A 14701-nucleotide genomic window follows, 5' to 3' on the forward strand; every position below is an offset into this window, starting at 1 on the left:
AGTCTAAGAAATAGAGGGAGAGAGACAGAGACAGTAGACTCAGGAAACACATTCAGGTCTGTTTTCAAAATCTCTGGAGGAGAAAGCAAGAAAGGAGAGTTCAGAAAGAAAGAAAGAAGGTAAATAAGGAGGGGGGAGACAATAACAAGGTGGACTAATTAACTAATGACTCCTGAGGGCTGTGGAGATTTTAGCATTTACTCAAAATCAGAGTAAATGCGTCTCAACATGTAGATGTTCTGCAGGTTTCTGCTTAAATTCCCCCCCCTGAATTTAACTGTTTAACCTGCAGCAGCCTGTCAGCAAAGACTAGTCTAAATGTTTTTGGAGAAATCTGAGGGATGCGACTGAGAGAATTCTGACATGGTGCCGACCCAAATTGACAGAGACGAGGAAAGAGTGGACTGTTCAGTGGCAGACTCGTCTCCAGCCAGACACAGGTATTCTCTACTCGATATTAAGATCAGTCCAGACATTGATCCATGCTAACTGAAACTATCATCAACACTGTGCTCTGATCTTGTATGTGTGATACTGGCGTTAAATAGTCATTTCATTTGCAACCTAATTCCAATATTTGCTTCCTCACTGATTTGGACCTTACTTTACTGCAAAATCAACACTGACAACCAGTAATTTGCTTTGTGAGGAAAACTGTCAAATGTGCAGAGCAATATCTTGTCTTGTTCAGCAAATGATCAGATTCATGTGGTGGCAAAGAATTTCTCAAAGATTTTGTAACAAAGTCAGTAATATACCAAGAGGCTGTCTCTGCAAATAATAGCTCAGCTAATCTGCAAACTGTTGTTTACATGTGTGAAGTATGATTTAAAATATGCGTCATTGACACTGCTCTTGATTTAGAGCAACAGATGAACTGAAAGCCATACGACAAACTACTGACCTATCACAAGCCATAACCATCTTAGACAATAATCCTTGCTGAAACGCAGTGCTGTGCTTACTATCGACAGGAATCCTGTGCTTCTGTTGCGAGCGTGTCAGTCGCACACTTTGTGGTTTGCATTACTGTGAGAGGAAAAAAAAATATGTGTAGGCTTTGGCGAAAGAGAAACTACAGGGAGGAGGAGGAGGAGACAGACATTTTGCCTGTCAGAGACTGAAAAGAGGAGCATCAGGCCAACAACAGACAACTGTGGCTGTGAACAGACAATATAAGTGCTTCCTAAATCAAAGCGAGGAAGGGGGTCATCCTGCTGTCAGAGAAGAGACAAAGACGCAGCATGAGTGGAAGTGAAGCCACAGCTCAAGCTGGTTATTGATTGTTACTAAAACTGAGTGCTTTACCTACCTGGACAATACAGCTTGCGTCAGAGGGGGAAACAGACAGTAACCTCCACTAAAATAAAGAGGGAGAGTGAGCAATAGCCAGAGAGACAGAGAGCGGGAGGGGGGGGGTTCCCTTTCTCTCTCTCGACCCGTCTTGTCGTCAGGCTGGCTGGAACAGCCATGGCGTTCACCTTTGCGGCCTTCTGCTACATGCTCACCTTGGTGCTGTGCGCTGCTCTCATCTTCTTTGTCATATGGCAGGTGAGTAGCTCTGTGCAACCACAGCACACACTGAAACTAAAATGGGCACATGTAGAGCCCGAGAACGTCCACGCTCCATCCCACACAGGCAGACAAACACATCCACCTACACACAGTTGTACAGCACCGAAAGGAACACAGCGCACAGCACACACACACACACACACACACACACACACTCCGCTCAGGTCCTTGAGAGGTAACGACAAGCATTACTGTGGCAGCTGAATCTCAAAGAAAATCACAGTGTAGTTGTACTTATATGTGACTGTCTGAAAGCCACTAAATGACACTTTGTTCCCTTTCATTTCAAACAGCAGGTTTCAAAGACATAATTAGCTGGATGATATTTAATTTTTGAGGTGCATGAAGCACCACAGAATTTGAGGAGAAGCATGAGTTTGAAAAACACAGTTGCATGTAAAGTCTTGATTTGTGAATTTTTGAATCTATTTCCACATAGTGTCTTTAAGTGACCTGGTTTCTTGGTGGTTTATCACCAGTATAACAAACAGGAGCTCGTCCGACCCTTGTATACTCAAGAAAGGGACAGATTCCAGCTGGCTCCATCCCTCCACATTAAATACACCTATGATCCCAAAGTACTGGCAATAAACAGTTCCTCAAACAAGATGCTCCGGCTCCAGCAAACTGAACGTAATAAGTACAGGGAAGTGACAACACACAACGATGATAAATCTCACCACCAGACTCTCGTGAACCTGTCTGCCTGCGGCATTTGAGTGGAATTTGCACAGATATCGCTGGAGACCGGTGCGCTCGATTTGCTGGTTACACAAGTACAGACTCCACAAACAGTGAAGCTTTGATCTCTCACCTTTAACATGCGATCCATGGACGCAGGAACAATGTGAAATACAAAACGCATCATTATGAATATAAGACTTGAAATGACTAACATACCAATTGACTAAGTGGGTGAGACTATGAGTCAGTCAGTGTGTCTGTGTGTGAAAGAGACGGGGAGAAGCGTGTGTCTGGCTCAGCACTCAAGCATGTGATTAAAACGCTTATCAAACTATGGTTATGTTCACCCCTTCCCCCAGACTGCCTCCACCAGAAGGCTACAGCACCCCAATTCTGTGTGGTTCTCCACCAATCAGAACGGCTGTGCGGTGCCGTAGTAACCATGGTGCCCACATAGGGGCTCACCATGTCGCCATGGAAACTGCATCTGTTTACAACAGTGTGAAAGAAGATGAGGGAGAACCGTATAGACTCATGGGAGGGAAACACCTCCAGGGCTGTTTCTTTTCCCCACAGATAGACGGGTTCTTTTTTCATATCAATCAGTGTCGATGGTCATTTATCTGCAAATAATGCCTGTTTTTTATTATCGCTTATCAATGAGGCATTAAAGTGGAGCTTGATGTTTACAAGCTGAACTGATGATAAACGCAGCTGGTGGCCTTTACACCAAGAATTATTAGTATATTTATAGAGCTATTAATCAGGGAGATGGAGAGAGCAATGATCACTCACACTAGAGTGAGATCAGTGTAACTGAACAGTGACACTTTTCTCTGTGGTGTTGTGACGGAGCAGCTCCGTCACTGACTGCTCACAGCGCACAGCGCAGACACACACACACACACCTATCCTTACTTTATTAACCTCATCAATTAGTCGCGTTTCCCTTGGTGGCTCTATGTTCATTAATGCACACATTTACGTAAATGTCATGCCCACTCACCTCTCACAACACACCACATCTTCACCTGCTGTCACAGCGAACCAAACCAAGTCACGGCACTTCCTGTTCCTATACATTCATACATACGCCTTTACATTCACGTGAAGAGGGTTTTTGATCCGTGTTCATCCTTATTATTATTTTTAACCCTCAAATCATTTTATTGTGGGAGGGAAAATGTTGGTAGCAGCCTACAGAAATATTGTACAAAATGTAGTTGAATGTGTGAAGTTGTAAATGGAATATGTGTTGAGACAAATCTGGACAAATGGACACAAAATGTATTTTGTGGGTAAATATTATGCCCTGTGGGAGGGGCTATCCCTGCCTTGGCCTGGTTCAAAGGGAGTGTGGTGTGGCATTGAGCAGGGAGCAGGAGCCTTGAGCTGTGTTGGTGATTGGAGTGAGTTATTGGGGGACTCAGTTTTGTGGTTGCCATATAGCCACTTGATTTCCTTCAGTTTTCTTTGATTATTATTATTTTTCTTTTGGCATCTTTTTTTTCACACTGTAAATAATTACTGGCACCTTGGGAAGCAGGAATAAATTTTTTTAAAAAAACAAGAAGTCTTTAAAGAGCCTGAAGTAGAACCCCAGAGGTGTCCTCCATTTATAAGATTTTTATGTTTGCTTAAATGGCCAAATAATTTATATAGACTTCCTATAATCCTCCTATAAACTCAACAAAGCATCAATTTTAAGTCCTGCATGTTATTAAATTTAACAGCTTTTCCCCAAACGTCACTTTTGATGTGCACTAACTGTTTTAATCCTGCCAGAAAAATGCTAATCATTGCAAATGAGTTCCTCTGACGGCCATCTGCGTCTCCGTGGATGTTCAGTTTCTAATGGGAACTTCATTATCAGGCCCATTAAATACAGACTGGTCTTACAAGTTTAGATGAGATGGAAATCTAGAAATAAGGGTCACACTGAAAATAACACTATGACAAAGGGGAGAATTTAAAGCAGGCTTTTAGCTCCTCAGACGGTAAGAAACTACATAAAGACACATGGTATAGACAGAATAGGAACTCATACCACATATAAAGTGCAAAGGGGGAAGAACAAGGCTGTATGTAATTAAACTTGGACGCATTAAGCATTTAATCACCATGTGTGTTTAGACAAAGTGAACAATGTGGCTGCAGCTGTACAGGATGTAGCGAATGTGCAGTACAATCAACTGGTAGTTACCATCACAATGCAACACTGTCACACAACAGGCTGAGACTTAAAACAAGACAATGTCTCATGAGTGTACAGTATGAGCATTCACTGGTTTTTCAAAGGCGACTAAATGAAAACAAACTCACATATGTCTGTTATTTTTCAGATCATTGCGTTTGATGAGCTTCGCACAGACTTCAAAAACCCCATTGATCAGAGCAATCCTACCAGAGCGGTAAGAGCCGTGCTGTTTCGCTCCTTTCAAGAACGATCAAACCCTCGTGTGCACACAGAGAAATCCCTTCTTTTCAGCTTCAAGTGGAACATCTCAGTGGTTTACAGAGAGAGAGAGGCTGAGAACAAATGGAAGGTTTCACTGCAAAATTGTTGCATATGACCTTAAATTCAGCAGGCAGTGTTACACATTTTCTAACCGCAGTTCACAAACTCCTCATAGAAACACTGATTTTATAACGACCAGTGTAAAAATAAATCACAGTTTCATGGAAAAAACCCTCAGTAATGCCTGTGATCATCAGGAAAAACAAGCAGCACTTGATGTAAATGAACATTTTGTGATTTCAGATTTGGATTGAGACCTTTCAAATGTTTTATTCAGATACATTTAGTGAATCCATTAATTTTTCAACATCAAATATTTGCAATACTTTGAAAACAATATGTACTAATCCAAGCTTCCAGGTGATTGCAACAGTGGCGCACAGGCAGCGTTTGCCTTGAACACTCATTTGCATGCAGATTGAAGCAATCAACCTTCTACAAAGACATTGGCTCGTTGGCTTAATCAGTTAAAGAGACCAATGCAAATGAAGCCCCTATTTATACAGTGAGATACTGTCCTGTCACCACAATAAAGGTACAAGGGTTCATCCTACGGCAGCAAGAACAAATGTATTCACTTCAGTTGCAAAGTTACAAAGCCAAAGTAAGTACAAATATTTGTCTTCTCTTCCTGCAGTGCTGCTTATCATTCAGTAGGTGCACCTTTCTCCTTGTCTTTTAAAAACATAAAATAACATTACCATGAGTCCGTTATTCATTTAGCAAGTTAGCAGCACCTGTGAATGTCTTTTTCACAAGGTAGCTAATGTTCTAGCAATCATGCAGATTGCTGCATCTGAACTGCAGAGTGAGAGTGATGAGGAGTGGGAGAGGAAACAGACAGTAGGAGTGTGGAGGCGTAGAAGCTACAATAACCGCAACACCTGTAAAATGCAATGCAATCAAATACAATGCAGCTCTGGCTAAAACACATTCAAGTGGATGTGTTATTTTTCCTCCTCGGATGTTGAACATCATGACAGCACTATGTGAATCAAGGCTATTGTATTGGCTCGCATCACATTGCACAGGTGTTTTTCAGTCAATAACAGACAACCTAAATTTGTCATGATGTCAACGTGTCAGAAATAACATGATCTGCCAGGATGTGTTGCCACCAGTCTCTCCAGAAAATCAATAAACTGCAAAACAAGATGAAGACTCAACAAGACAACAGGCTTGGAAAATAGATTAATTCTGTTGCCGAAAAATGCTTTCACTCAAGTGCTATTGTCCAAAAAAATAAAAAAATAAAAAATAAAAAAAATCTGTAAATATTACAGAAGGACAAACTGGAAGAGACTAAACATGTGTTTCCAGATCAGGTTTATGTACGGCCATGAATCACAGTCACAGTCTCAAAGGGAGACGTCTCGTCAGTCTATGAAACACTGTGTTTGGCTGGTCGACAAAAAGTGAGTGAAATGCAGAATTACTTCCTCTTGAATGCCTTAAATGATGAATCACCCCATAAAGAGTAGAGCCACATGGAGAGGATCCATCATTATCCCTCTTTAGATTAGATTACTAATCAAACTACATGGTTGACAACATACTTTGCCCTGAATTTGTTGCTGCTGCTGTTATTTGTTCTGCATATGGTGAAATGTCTCATCTGTCTTTAATTAATGTCTTCACTTGTGCTCCTCTTGCTGGAACAATTAAATATTCAGAGTGAACTGGATGACCTGAGACAAATTGGGACACCTCAGGGAGGCTCCGGGCTGTAAAATCCAACCAGATTTACTGCAGGAAAACAATTTATATGTGCAATAGGAAATAATAAGGTTCAAGGGACAGTATCTTAGACAGCAGGTCCAGTATCGTGCTGTTTACATTGTAAAGCTCAGTGTTGTGGTGCACAAAGCCAGCAGAAAAGAACAAACTGTAAATACACAGTGAGACTGGAGAGACAGGGTCTGGCAGTAGATTCAGGGCAAAATCCACTTTCAGGTCACCACGGGAGTTTGAATTTATGGCCAACGATTCATAAAAGGTGCAGAGGCCTTAATACTGGAAGCTACAATAATGTAATTAAGACAGATACCTCAATATGTCAAATAAATGGGTATGAGGGTGTTTTCTGCCGAGGCTTCGTTAAATACACAGGAGACAAGAACCAGTGTGGCGCATACAGCCCCAGACATTACAGCATGCTGCCTGTCTCATGCATGTTTGTCTGACAGAATAAATGAGGCAAACAAATATCTGACTATTGGTTCTTTTGTTTACCTGCTCAGTCATCAGCCTGGTGATGGCAACAGATTCATCTAAAAAAAAAACTGCAGCAGAACATCTCATTTCCCTTTGCCAGCTAATCAATGGACACCCAAATAAAACATCACCATAAGAGGCCCCCAGCTGCTGGGTGGCAACTACAGTCAAGGATGGATGACTTTCATTTCTAAAATTGATTATTCAGGCTTCCCTCACTGTTCACAGGAGACATTAGGTTTGCAAGACATACATCACCGTCATTGCTTCAAAGGTGGCTGCTGTATTTTTGTGATGTTGAACAGTCTCAATCAGTTTTTGTCTGTATTCACAGTGCACAACTTTTTTTAAGCTTAGGTGAATGAAAACTCAATATTTTCAATATATAATAGAAAAAAATTGAGTTTAAGATAAGAAATGAAATTGGTTAGTGAGTCAGTTATTATTCATAAATTGTCTATTCTTTCTCAGCTTATACTGTGTGATGCCAGTCAAGGTGGAGGAGTATGACCTGTACAGAGATAATCAAATATGTTGTATAGATGGATGCATGTTCACCAGATCCACAGAGTTTATATTCAAGCAGGAATTCTTTTTGGATTTTCTGGTTATCGTTAAACATGCTATAGAATAAAAAAGGATGCAAAAACAGGCAGATTGTCAATCTTACTTTCTTTATGTCTGCTCCACAGAGGGAAAGGATTCTCAACATTGAAAGAATCTGCAACCTGCTTCGCAGAGTGAGTAATAGCTGTTTTTCACCTGCTGCTGGTGGATGACTAAAACAGGGCGGCTTCAGACAACCATGACCATTTGTCTCTCTAACCATTGTGAGGACCATGACGCACACTGATTCATTTCACATTCCAACAAGTCACCGTCACTGCTCTGCAGACACACAGCAAAGGAGAGCACTGATACATTGCAGTAGGATTTGTGCCTGTTGTGTTTTCTTTGTGCATTTCACAGCTTTCAGGAAGAGAACTCAAGGTCCCTAAAAGCTGTCATGCTACAGAGGCCATTTTGAATGTGTATGTGTTCAAAATGGTCAAAAGCCTTTGGTAGAACAGTAGATTTATATCAACAAACAACACAATAAGAGGTTTAATTTTTATCAGAGAAGGTAAAATGCTAACTGTACTATCAGAGCCCATTTATTTATGCACAGTACACTGTTGAGGTTTGCTCTGAGTTCATGCTGTGAAAAGATACATGTTTTTATGATTAGACAATGTTTTCAAGATTAACAATTAGTCAGTTAAAAATTGCCGACATGGGAATAAAGTCTATTAGTTTCATAGTAAAAATAATCATTGGGGGTTTTATGTGTATGAAGCTACTGATTTGCAGATGTTTGCTATTGACTGATCTGATAATGACTGTGATTTATTGATTCATTATTTTCCACAGGGGTGCACTGCAAGGAGCTGAAGTGCCTCTGATGCATACCCACTCCATCACCTTATAATTGAAGAATAAATTAGATGATACACATTTTTCAATGTATCTGCTGAAGTGCAAATATGATTTCAATAACCTTTAACAGCTGCTGAGGGAGCTGACATGCAGAAAGGCATAACACTCACAAATGCAGAAAAAAACATCTACTGTCTGATCAGGTTTCAAATAGAAAGGTGATCATTTTTTTCTGGAAGTCAGATTAGATTCCCATTTCATTTTCACTTAATTATTCAGAACGTCATTGTGTTCAAGCCAGCCCAGCCCAGAGGGTTATCTTGCCCTTCCCAATCAGAGGTGACATGTTTGTCCAATCATTGCCAGTCAGCGCAGAAGCTGTGCTAACAGTTGCTCGGAGCAGTTTAAAGGCCGTCAGGTCAAAACAAAGAAAGTGTTGTTATTTCTCTTTTTAAAGCAGCTATAGTCAATATTTTTCTGTCAACACTGGATCACATGGCTATTTTGTGAAAGGGGCCACCTGTAGTACTGAACCCACAAAAAGTTATCACCTGATTCTGCAGTTTCCCTCAGCTGTACAAAACATTTTTGTGTCTTTCAGCTCATTGTTTTGTCTTTACAGCCAGCAGCTTTACTGTTTATATTGTCATTTGTGCTGCAGTAGGCAGCTGTTTTCAGTGAAATAGCTCTGATAAATCCACTGTATGCTGGCTGTTCAGCACCAAATTTCAGCCAAAGTTAGCAACTAGCTGGTGAATGTAACAGAGCATTTAGCAGCTAAAGCAACAGGTATTTCCCTCAGGAGTTGGTGGAGAACAAAAACAAAGCTAAAACAGAGTCTTTGCAAAAGTTAGATTAGACCTATAGTAACCTGTACAGCTGCATCAGTTATACCCACGCATGTTGCCATTTTTCTGTTGCTATTTGCCTGGCTCTGGTACGCGAAAATGACATTTCCATTTTTATCCCACCTACAAAACTCTGATTATCTCAGTTGTTTTTCCAGCCAGGGCAACAGCTGTCAGAGAACACAACACCAGATCTATTTAAACCACTGAATAAATCTCACGTATGGGAAGTGCTTCAGGTCTGAGAGAAACAAGCTAAGTGATCTGAGCAACCTGAAGCAGCTATGCCAAACTACACCAACTTCTACTAACATCTATAAAACAGTCTAAATGTCTAAACAGCGGGGAGCCATGTGTGACATTAACATCTTCTGAGTGGAAGTGTTTGACTCGCAGTTCGATTTTGGTTTCGTGCAATCCATGAGTGTTTCAGTGATTAGCTAATCCCTTCAGTTTCTAATGTAATATGCAGCCCCTTTAACCAGACTTTCTGTTTGTGTTCTGGTTAGTTGGTGGTACCAGAGTACTCCATCCATGGCCTCTTCTGCCTGATGTTCATGTGTGCTGGAGAGTGGGTCACACTTGGCCTAAATATCCCGCTGCTCTTCTACCATCTGTGGAGGTACAGTCCCATTGCAGATGTCTGACAAGCTTTTGTCGGGTGTGGTGGGCGAGTGAACCAAACCTCTCTGCTTTTCCAGGTTTTTCCACCGGCCAGCTGATGGGTCAGAGGTCATGTATGATCCTGTCAGTGTGATGAACGCCGACATTCTCAACTATTGCCAGAAGGAGTCCTGGTGTAAGCTGGGATTTTATCTGCTCTCTTTCTTCTACTATCTCTACAGGTAAGTACAGTATAATATCAATCTTTTCAGTCAGAGTAGACTTTGGAGCAGCACAATAACTGTTTTCTCCTTATTTTTTCATCTGTTGCCACGGTCTATTTCCTGCTGAAGTATGGTCTATGCCTTGGTGAGCTTCTAACATGCAGGAGAACATCTGGAGAAATTAAAGGAAATATCTGTAAGAAAGACCCAGAAGAGTGAATGGAGACGTCAACTCTTCTTCTATCTATGTATCCTTCCCATCACTGGCTTGGGTTTTCAACAGTCTAACCTTGGACAAAACAAGAAGACCAATCTGAGTGATAATGTGAATGTAAAGATGTTGCCTCCGCTGTTTTCAGGTGGCTGGACAAAGTTTCGAAGGATGGAAATGAAACGGAAAGAGGATGCAGCAGGTGTTTGTGTTGCCTTTGACCCATTATATGATTTAACAATATGAAGGGCTGGAGTTTTCCCATGCTGCTCTTACTGATCCAGTCGTTCAACTCACTGTGAACCTCCAAACACTTAAGGCTGGAAAATGAAATAATACGTCTGTATTTGAGTTTTCAAAATGCTCTCCAAGCAGAATTGTTTTCGTTTCATTCCATGTATTTAAGACGTCAGACACCTCTGATATAAAACAACTGCTCTGATGTGTTACAGGTACATAAATGAAACAGGTTAAATTGTATAGGCCACTCGTAAGCACTGTAAGAAACACAGGTCAAGCAGGGAAATAGACTGGTGCGCACGCACACACACACACACACACACACACACACACACTTTGAACCAGGATGAAGATGAAGCATAGACCAACACGACATTTTGCTCACGCCAGCCTCTGACAAAAGTCAAACTAAAACAACAAGGAATTAGTCATAAGTTTGACTTTAAGAGTCAATGCTTGTAATGTGCATTCAACATAAGTATGTCCATAGCTGTAAGGACGTATGTTATGCTACATTCTAGGTTCATGCTTTCCGAAGAGCTTTACGCTCACATAAAGACATATAATGCCAAAAGTTTATATCTGAAAAACATTGTGCCAAATTTAAAAAGTCAATCAGGAGAAGTGAAAAGAAAATTGATGAGGCTAGAGAGTGCCTGCGTGTCTTAAGCTATACACGTTAAGGCACTGTCAATCCTTATCTTTTTTTTTTTTTTACTCTTTAAAACATTTGATTTTGGCACAATGTTTTTTTTTAACTTGAAAAAAATAGAAAAAAAAACTTAGTTCTATTGTATTTTTTGTGTGCAGGGAGCGCCTTATTCCTATTTCCAGTGAAGTTTACTCTTAGTCATCTGCATTTATACTATAGTCATTTTATCACAGCAACTTTTCACTATGATATGAGGTAGAATGTAGAAATCTCATGTACAAAAAGCAATTAAAAACAGCAAACTAGCAATGTAATGTCATTCATGAGACATATCGATGCAGTGTTATTAAGTGTATGTAATAACAAGTGACAGATGAGACAATAATGACTCTATGACACTGTCTCAGTTATTTTAGAAGTGTAAAACCAGTGAAGTCACCTCAATACGTCTACAATCATATATCACAGTTTCAAGGGATACGTGTAAGACGTTAATGTTGTTGATGACCAAGATTTGTAAACAGCAAAGCCTCTCCTCAGCTGGTGCTGCCTTTGCGATCATGTGTTCATAAGTTTGATCTATTTGTAGATAAGTGATGGTTCACATGTGATTTTCAGTAGGAAAACAGAAACTCTAGAGCCTGTGAACAAACTGTGATGTTTGTCATACACCGGCTCCACGTGTAGTAAATGGTGGTGAGGAAATGTCTGATACATAAACTGTGGGACTCACATAGGAAAAAATATGTCGAATACTGTTGCCTATAGAAGTTTCTAATTAAGTCAAAAGATTTACTGACTAAAATTCACACCTTAACATGAGCTTACATGAAGCTTCAACAGCAGTTACGTCACTGATCCATGACAAACACTGACATTCAGGACTTTTATAATTCTTAAATGGGCAAAATTTGTATTATTTTGTAAATCATGCAGGACATGTTGCGTGAATTAGCAATATATGAAACTATATTTTCACTGGAAGCACGCATGGATACTGATATTTAATGAATACAGTACCAGTATAAAGGTTTAAAGGTTCAAAATAAAATAATACCTTCCTGAATGGGCACTGTAAATTTTTAGCAAACATTTCTCCAACAGGAGTAAATAATGCATTTCCTAGGGACTGATTTCAGCAGTGGAGTAATACACATTTGCCACACCAGTTTTTATGGCAGCAGAAGTGAGTATTTGGGACTGACTCAAAAAATAAATAAATAAATAAATAAATACAGTTCCCATGTTTATCACAATGAGGGAACATGTCACCCGCTGATGGCTCACTGATGTGGTTTTAATAGATTTTGGAAACGGTGGCCACAAAGGAAAAGCTAAAAAGCTAAAAAGCTAAGAACCTGACTTTTGCTACAAAGGCAATAGTAGGATCAGTTCAATGTTGATTTTGGTCTTTTTCATCGAATCTGTTCACAATGAGAAAACAAACAGAATATCACCAGGTTATTATTTAATTCCCACTATAAAACTAACTGTGATGCCAAAAAAGTGATACATACATGACAAGTTTAAGCTTTGACAGTGGTTGTTCTGTATCAGGATTTCAAACCATATCAGTATGTGACAGAACCTCCTTGATTACTAACAGATTTAGGAAGCTCTGTAATAGGGATTTACCACACAAACACACACAAAGATAAACACACACACAGACACACACCTCTTGTGTCATTCACAATCCATTTGATATAAGTTGAGTATCAACGGAGGGTTTAGAGGGAGCAAACTGGTTGTATGATTTGAATTTCAACCATTTACTTGACTGAAGCAACTTCAATAGTCTGTCAGTGCTCATGAAGAAAAAGTAGACCGTACATGTTGTGCCAAATGATGTTCCCATGAAAGTAATCACAAGACCCTGAGACCTCAAAACTCTGCCAACAATGTGAGTGTGTTGAGTCTGGACAATCACTATTAAAGCACAGGAGCACGAGGAAAGGAGGAGAAACAAAGCTCGGTTGAATGTCATTATGTAGTTGCTCTGAACAAAGCATTTTAGAAAATTGTATTTAAGTATATCTATTTGTATCTGTCTTTTATACATTTATCATTAATGTACGCTACAGTAAATTTGGTGGATTACTTTATATTTATTAGGTTACACGATTGTGTACAGCGATTCACATGCCGTATTCTAATAAAACAGTAATGACAAAAGTTTATTTTTTCCTGCCCATCTGTGAGGAGTTTTGAAGATGTGATGCTCTGACAAAACCAGAGATCAACTGGAGGAGAAAAAAAATGTAACTCTGAGGATAATGAGGGGAATTTATAACTGAGGACACTGAGTGGTGCAGTAGACGTGCCACACGTTGAAAGCTGTGGAAAAACAGCTGCATTTAGAAGTGGTTTCAGAGACATTCGCACAACCTCTTAAGAGGAACCGAAATAACTGAATTCTATGAAAATGCCCCACTGATGTGAGAAGAGGTCGACAGGAGAGGCAGCAATGAGGGGATGATAGCCTTTCATTAACGTCTGTGCGTCCAGAATACTGACACTTTAAATTACAGGGGACTGGATGTCTGTTAGACTGACACAACTTAGGAGACAGAGTTCACCGCCACTGCAAGAAACCACTGATGAAAATGTGACTGTACTAATACATTAAAAAAAAAAATTGACAGTGTCATGCCCAGCAACAAAAGCAGAGCAGAAAATGCTGAGTTCGTCTCAGGGACTGATTTGCAGGGTGTGTGAGGTTTGCTAGGTTATCAGTTGTCTAAACAATGATTCAGACAGAAAACAGAGCAACGACAAGGCTTCAAGCTGGCGTTTTCCCTCTGTTTGAAAAGGACATATCATTCCCCGCTGTCACCATGGAAACTAAATTGTATTAGAAATTCCTGTTGACTCACTCTGAGGCTCTCACTCAAAACAGAAAAATCCAGTTCAAATTGGTGTACATGCCTGGCAGCACCGCTCGTCTGAACAATACATTTACATCACATCCAGTTTCATGGACGTAGTCATGACAACCACAACTCTGATACTTCTATACATGACACCCCCTTATGCCAGGATACAGACACACACACACGCAAATTGCTAGCTCACTCACAACACATGCATCTGTTTCTCGTTCTGTCTCATCCCACGGTTCACACTGTTTCACACTCATCATCCCGGGCTCTTCCTTTTTCAGCACCCTCCACCACGATAATTGTCTCAACTCCTTTCCCCTCTCTCCTACGTCTGTGCTCCTAGAGAGATGTTGCCATGGAAACTGGCTACAACTGATGGGACTGAAACGTCACGATTGGCATACGCAATTGGCAAATGCACGCACATGCAGAGGTGCACACACACAGACGCACACACACACACACACACACACATACAGAGGGACACACATTTTGCTCATTCATTATTATGCAAGACACTCTGAGTTGCAACAGCAGACATACATACAGTATATAGGAAAACCATAAGGACAAATATTAAGGCCCTGCACCTGATAAGTAAACACATAATCCAAGTTTCATGTTAAGTTTTGTT

General features: G+C 40.4%; 1 protein-coding gene across 1 annotated transcript; it reads left to right on the forward strand.

Annotated features, from left to right (window-relative positions):
* On the forward strand, nucleotides 1–13360 carry cnih2 (cornichon family AMPA receptor auxiliary protein 2). The gene is made up of 6 exons (XM_071461419.1): nucleotides 1–1551; nucleotides 4602–4670; nucleotides 7684–7731; nucleotides 9765–9877; nucleotides 9957–10100; nucleotides 10212–13360. Exons 1-6 carry the CDS (start codon nucleotides 1471–1473, stop codon nucleotides 10237–10239), a joined length of 483 nt encoding a protein of 160 aa, XP_071317520.1. The 5' UTR covers nucleotides 1–1470; the 3' UTR covers nucleotides 10240–13360.
* The last annotated feature ends 1341 nt before the right edge of the window (nucleotides 13361–14701 follow it).

This window comes from Trachinotus anak, unplaced genomic scaffold (genome assembly GCF_046630095.1).
Source record: "Trachinotus anak isolate AG129_WGS33_773 ecotype Australia unplaced genomic scaffold, CSIRO_AGI_Tana_v1 ptg000024l, whole genome shotgun sequence".
In the NCBI taxonomy this organism is placed as follows: domain Eukaryota; kingdom Metazoa; phylum Chordata; class Actinopteri; order Carangiformes; family Carangidae; genus Trachinotus; species Trachinotus anak.

What these genes read in the sequence shown, in the direction of transcription:
- cnih2 (XM_071461419.1), top strand. Translation starts at nt 1,471, where the DNA reads ATGGCGTTCACCTTTGCGGCCTTCTGCTACATGCTCACCTTGGTGCTG. An exon ending in AGAGCAATCCTACCAGAGCG is followed by an intron (nt 4,671 to 7,683) that starts GTAAGAGCCGTG and finishes TCTGCTCCACAG; the next exon opens with AGGGAAAGGATTCTCAACAT. An exon ending in CTCTTCTACCATCTGTGGAG is followed by an intron (nt 9,878 to 9,956) that starts GTACAGTCCCAT and finishes CTGCTTTTCCAG; the next exon opens with GTTTTTCCACCGGCCAGCTG.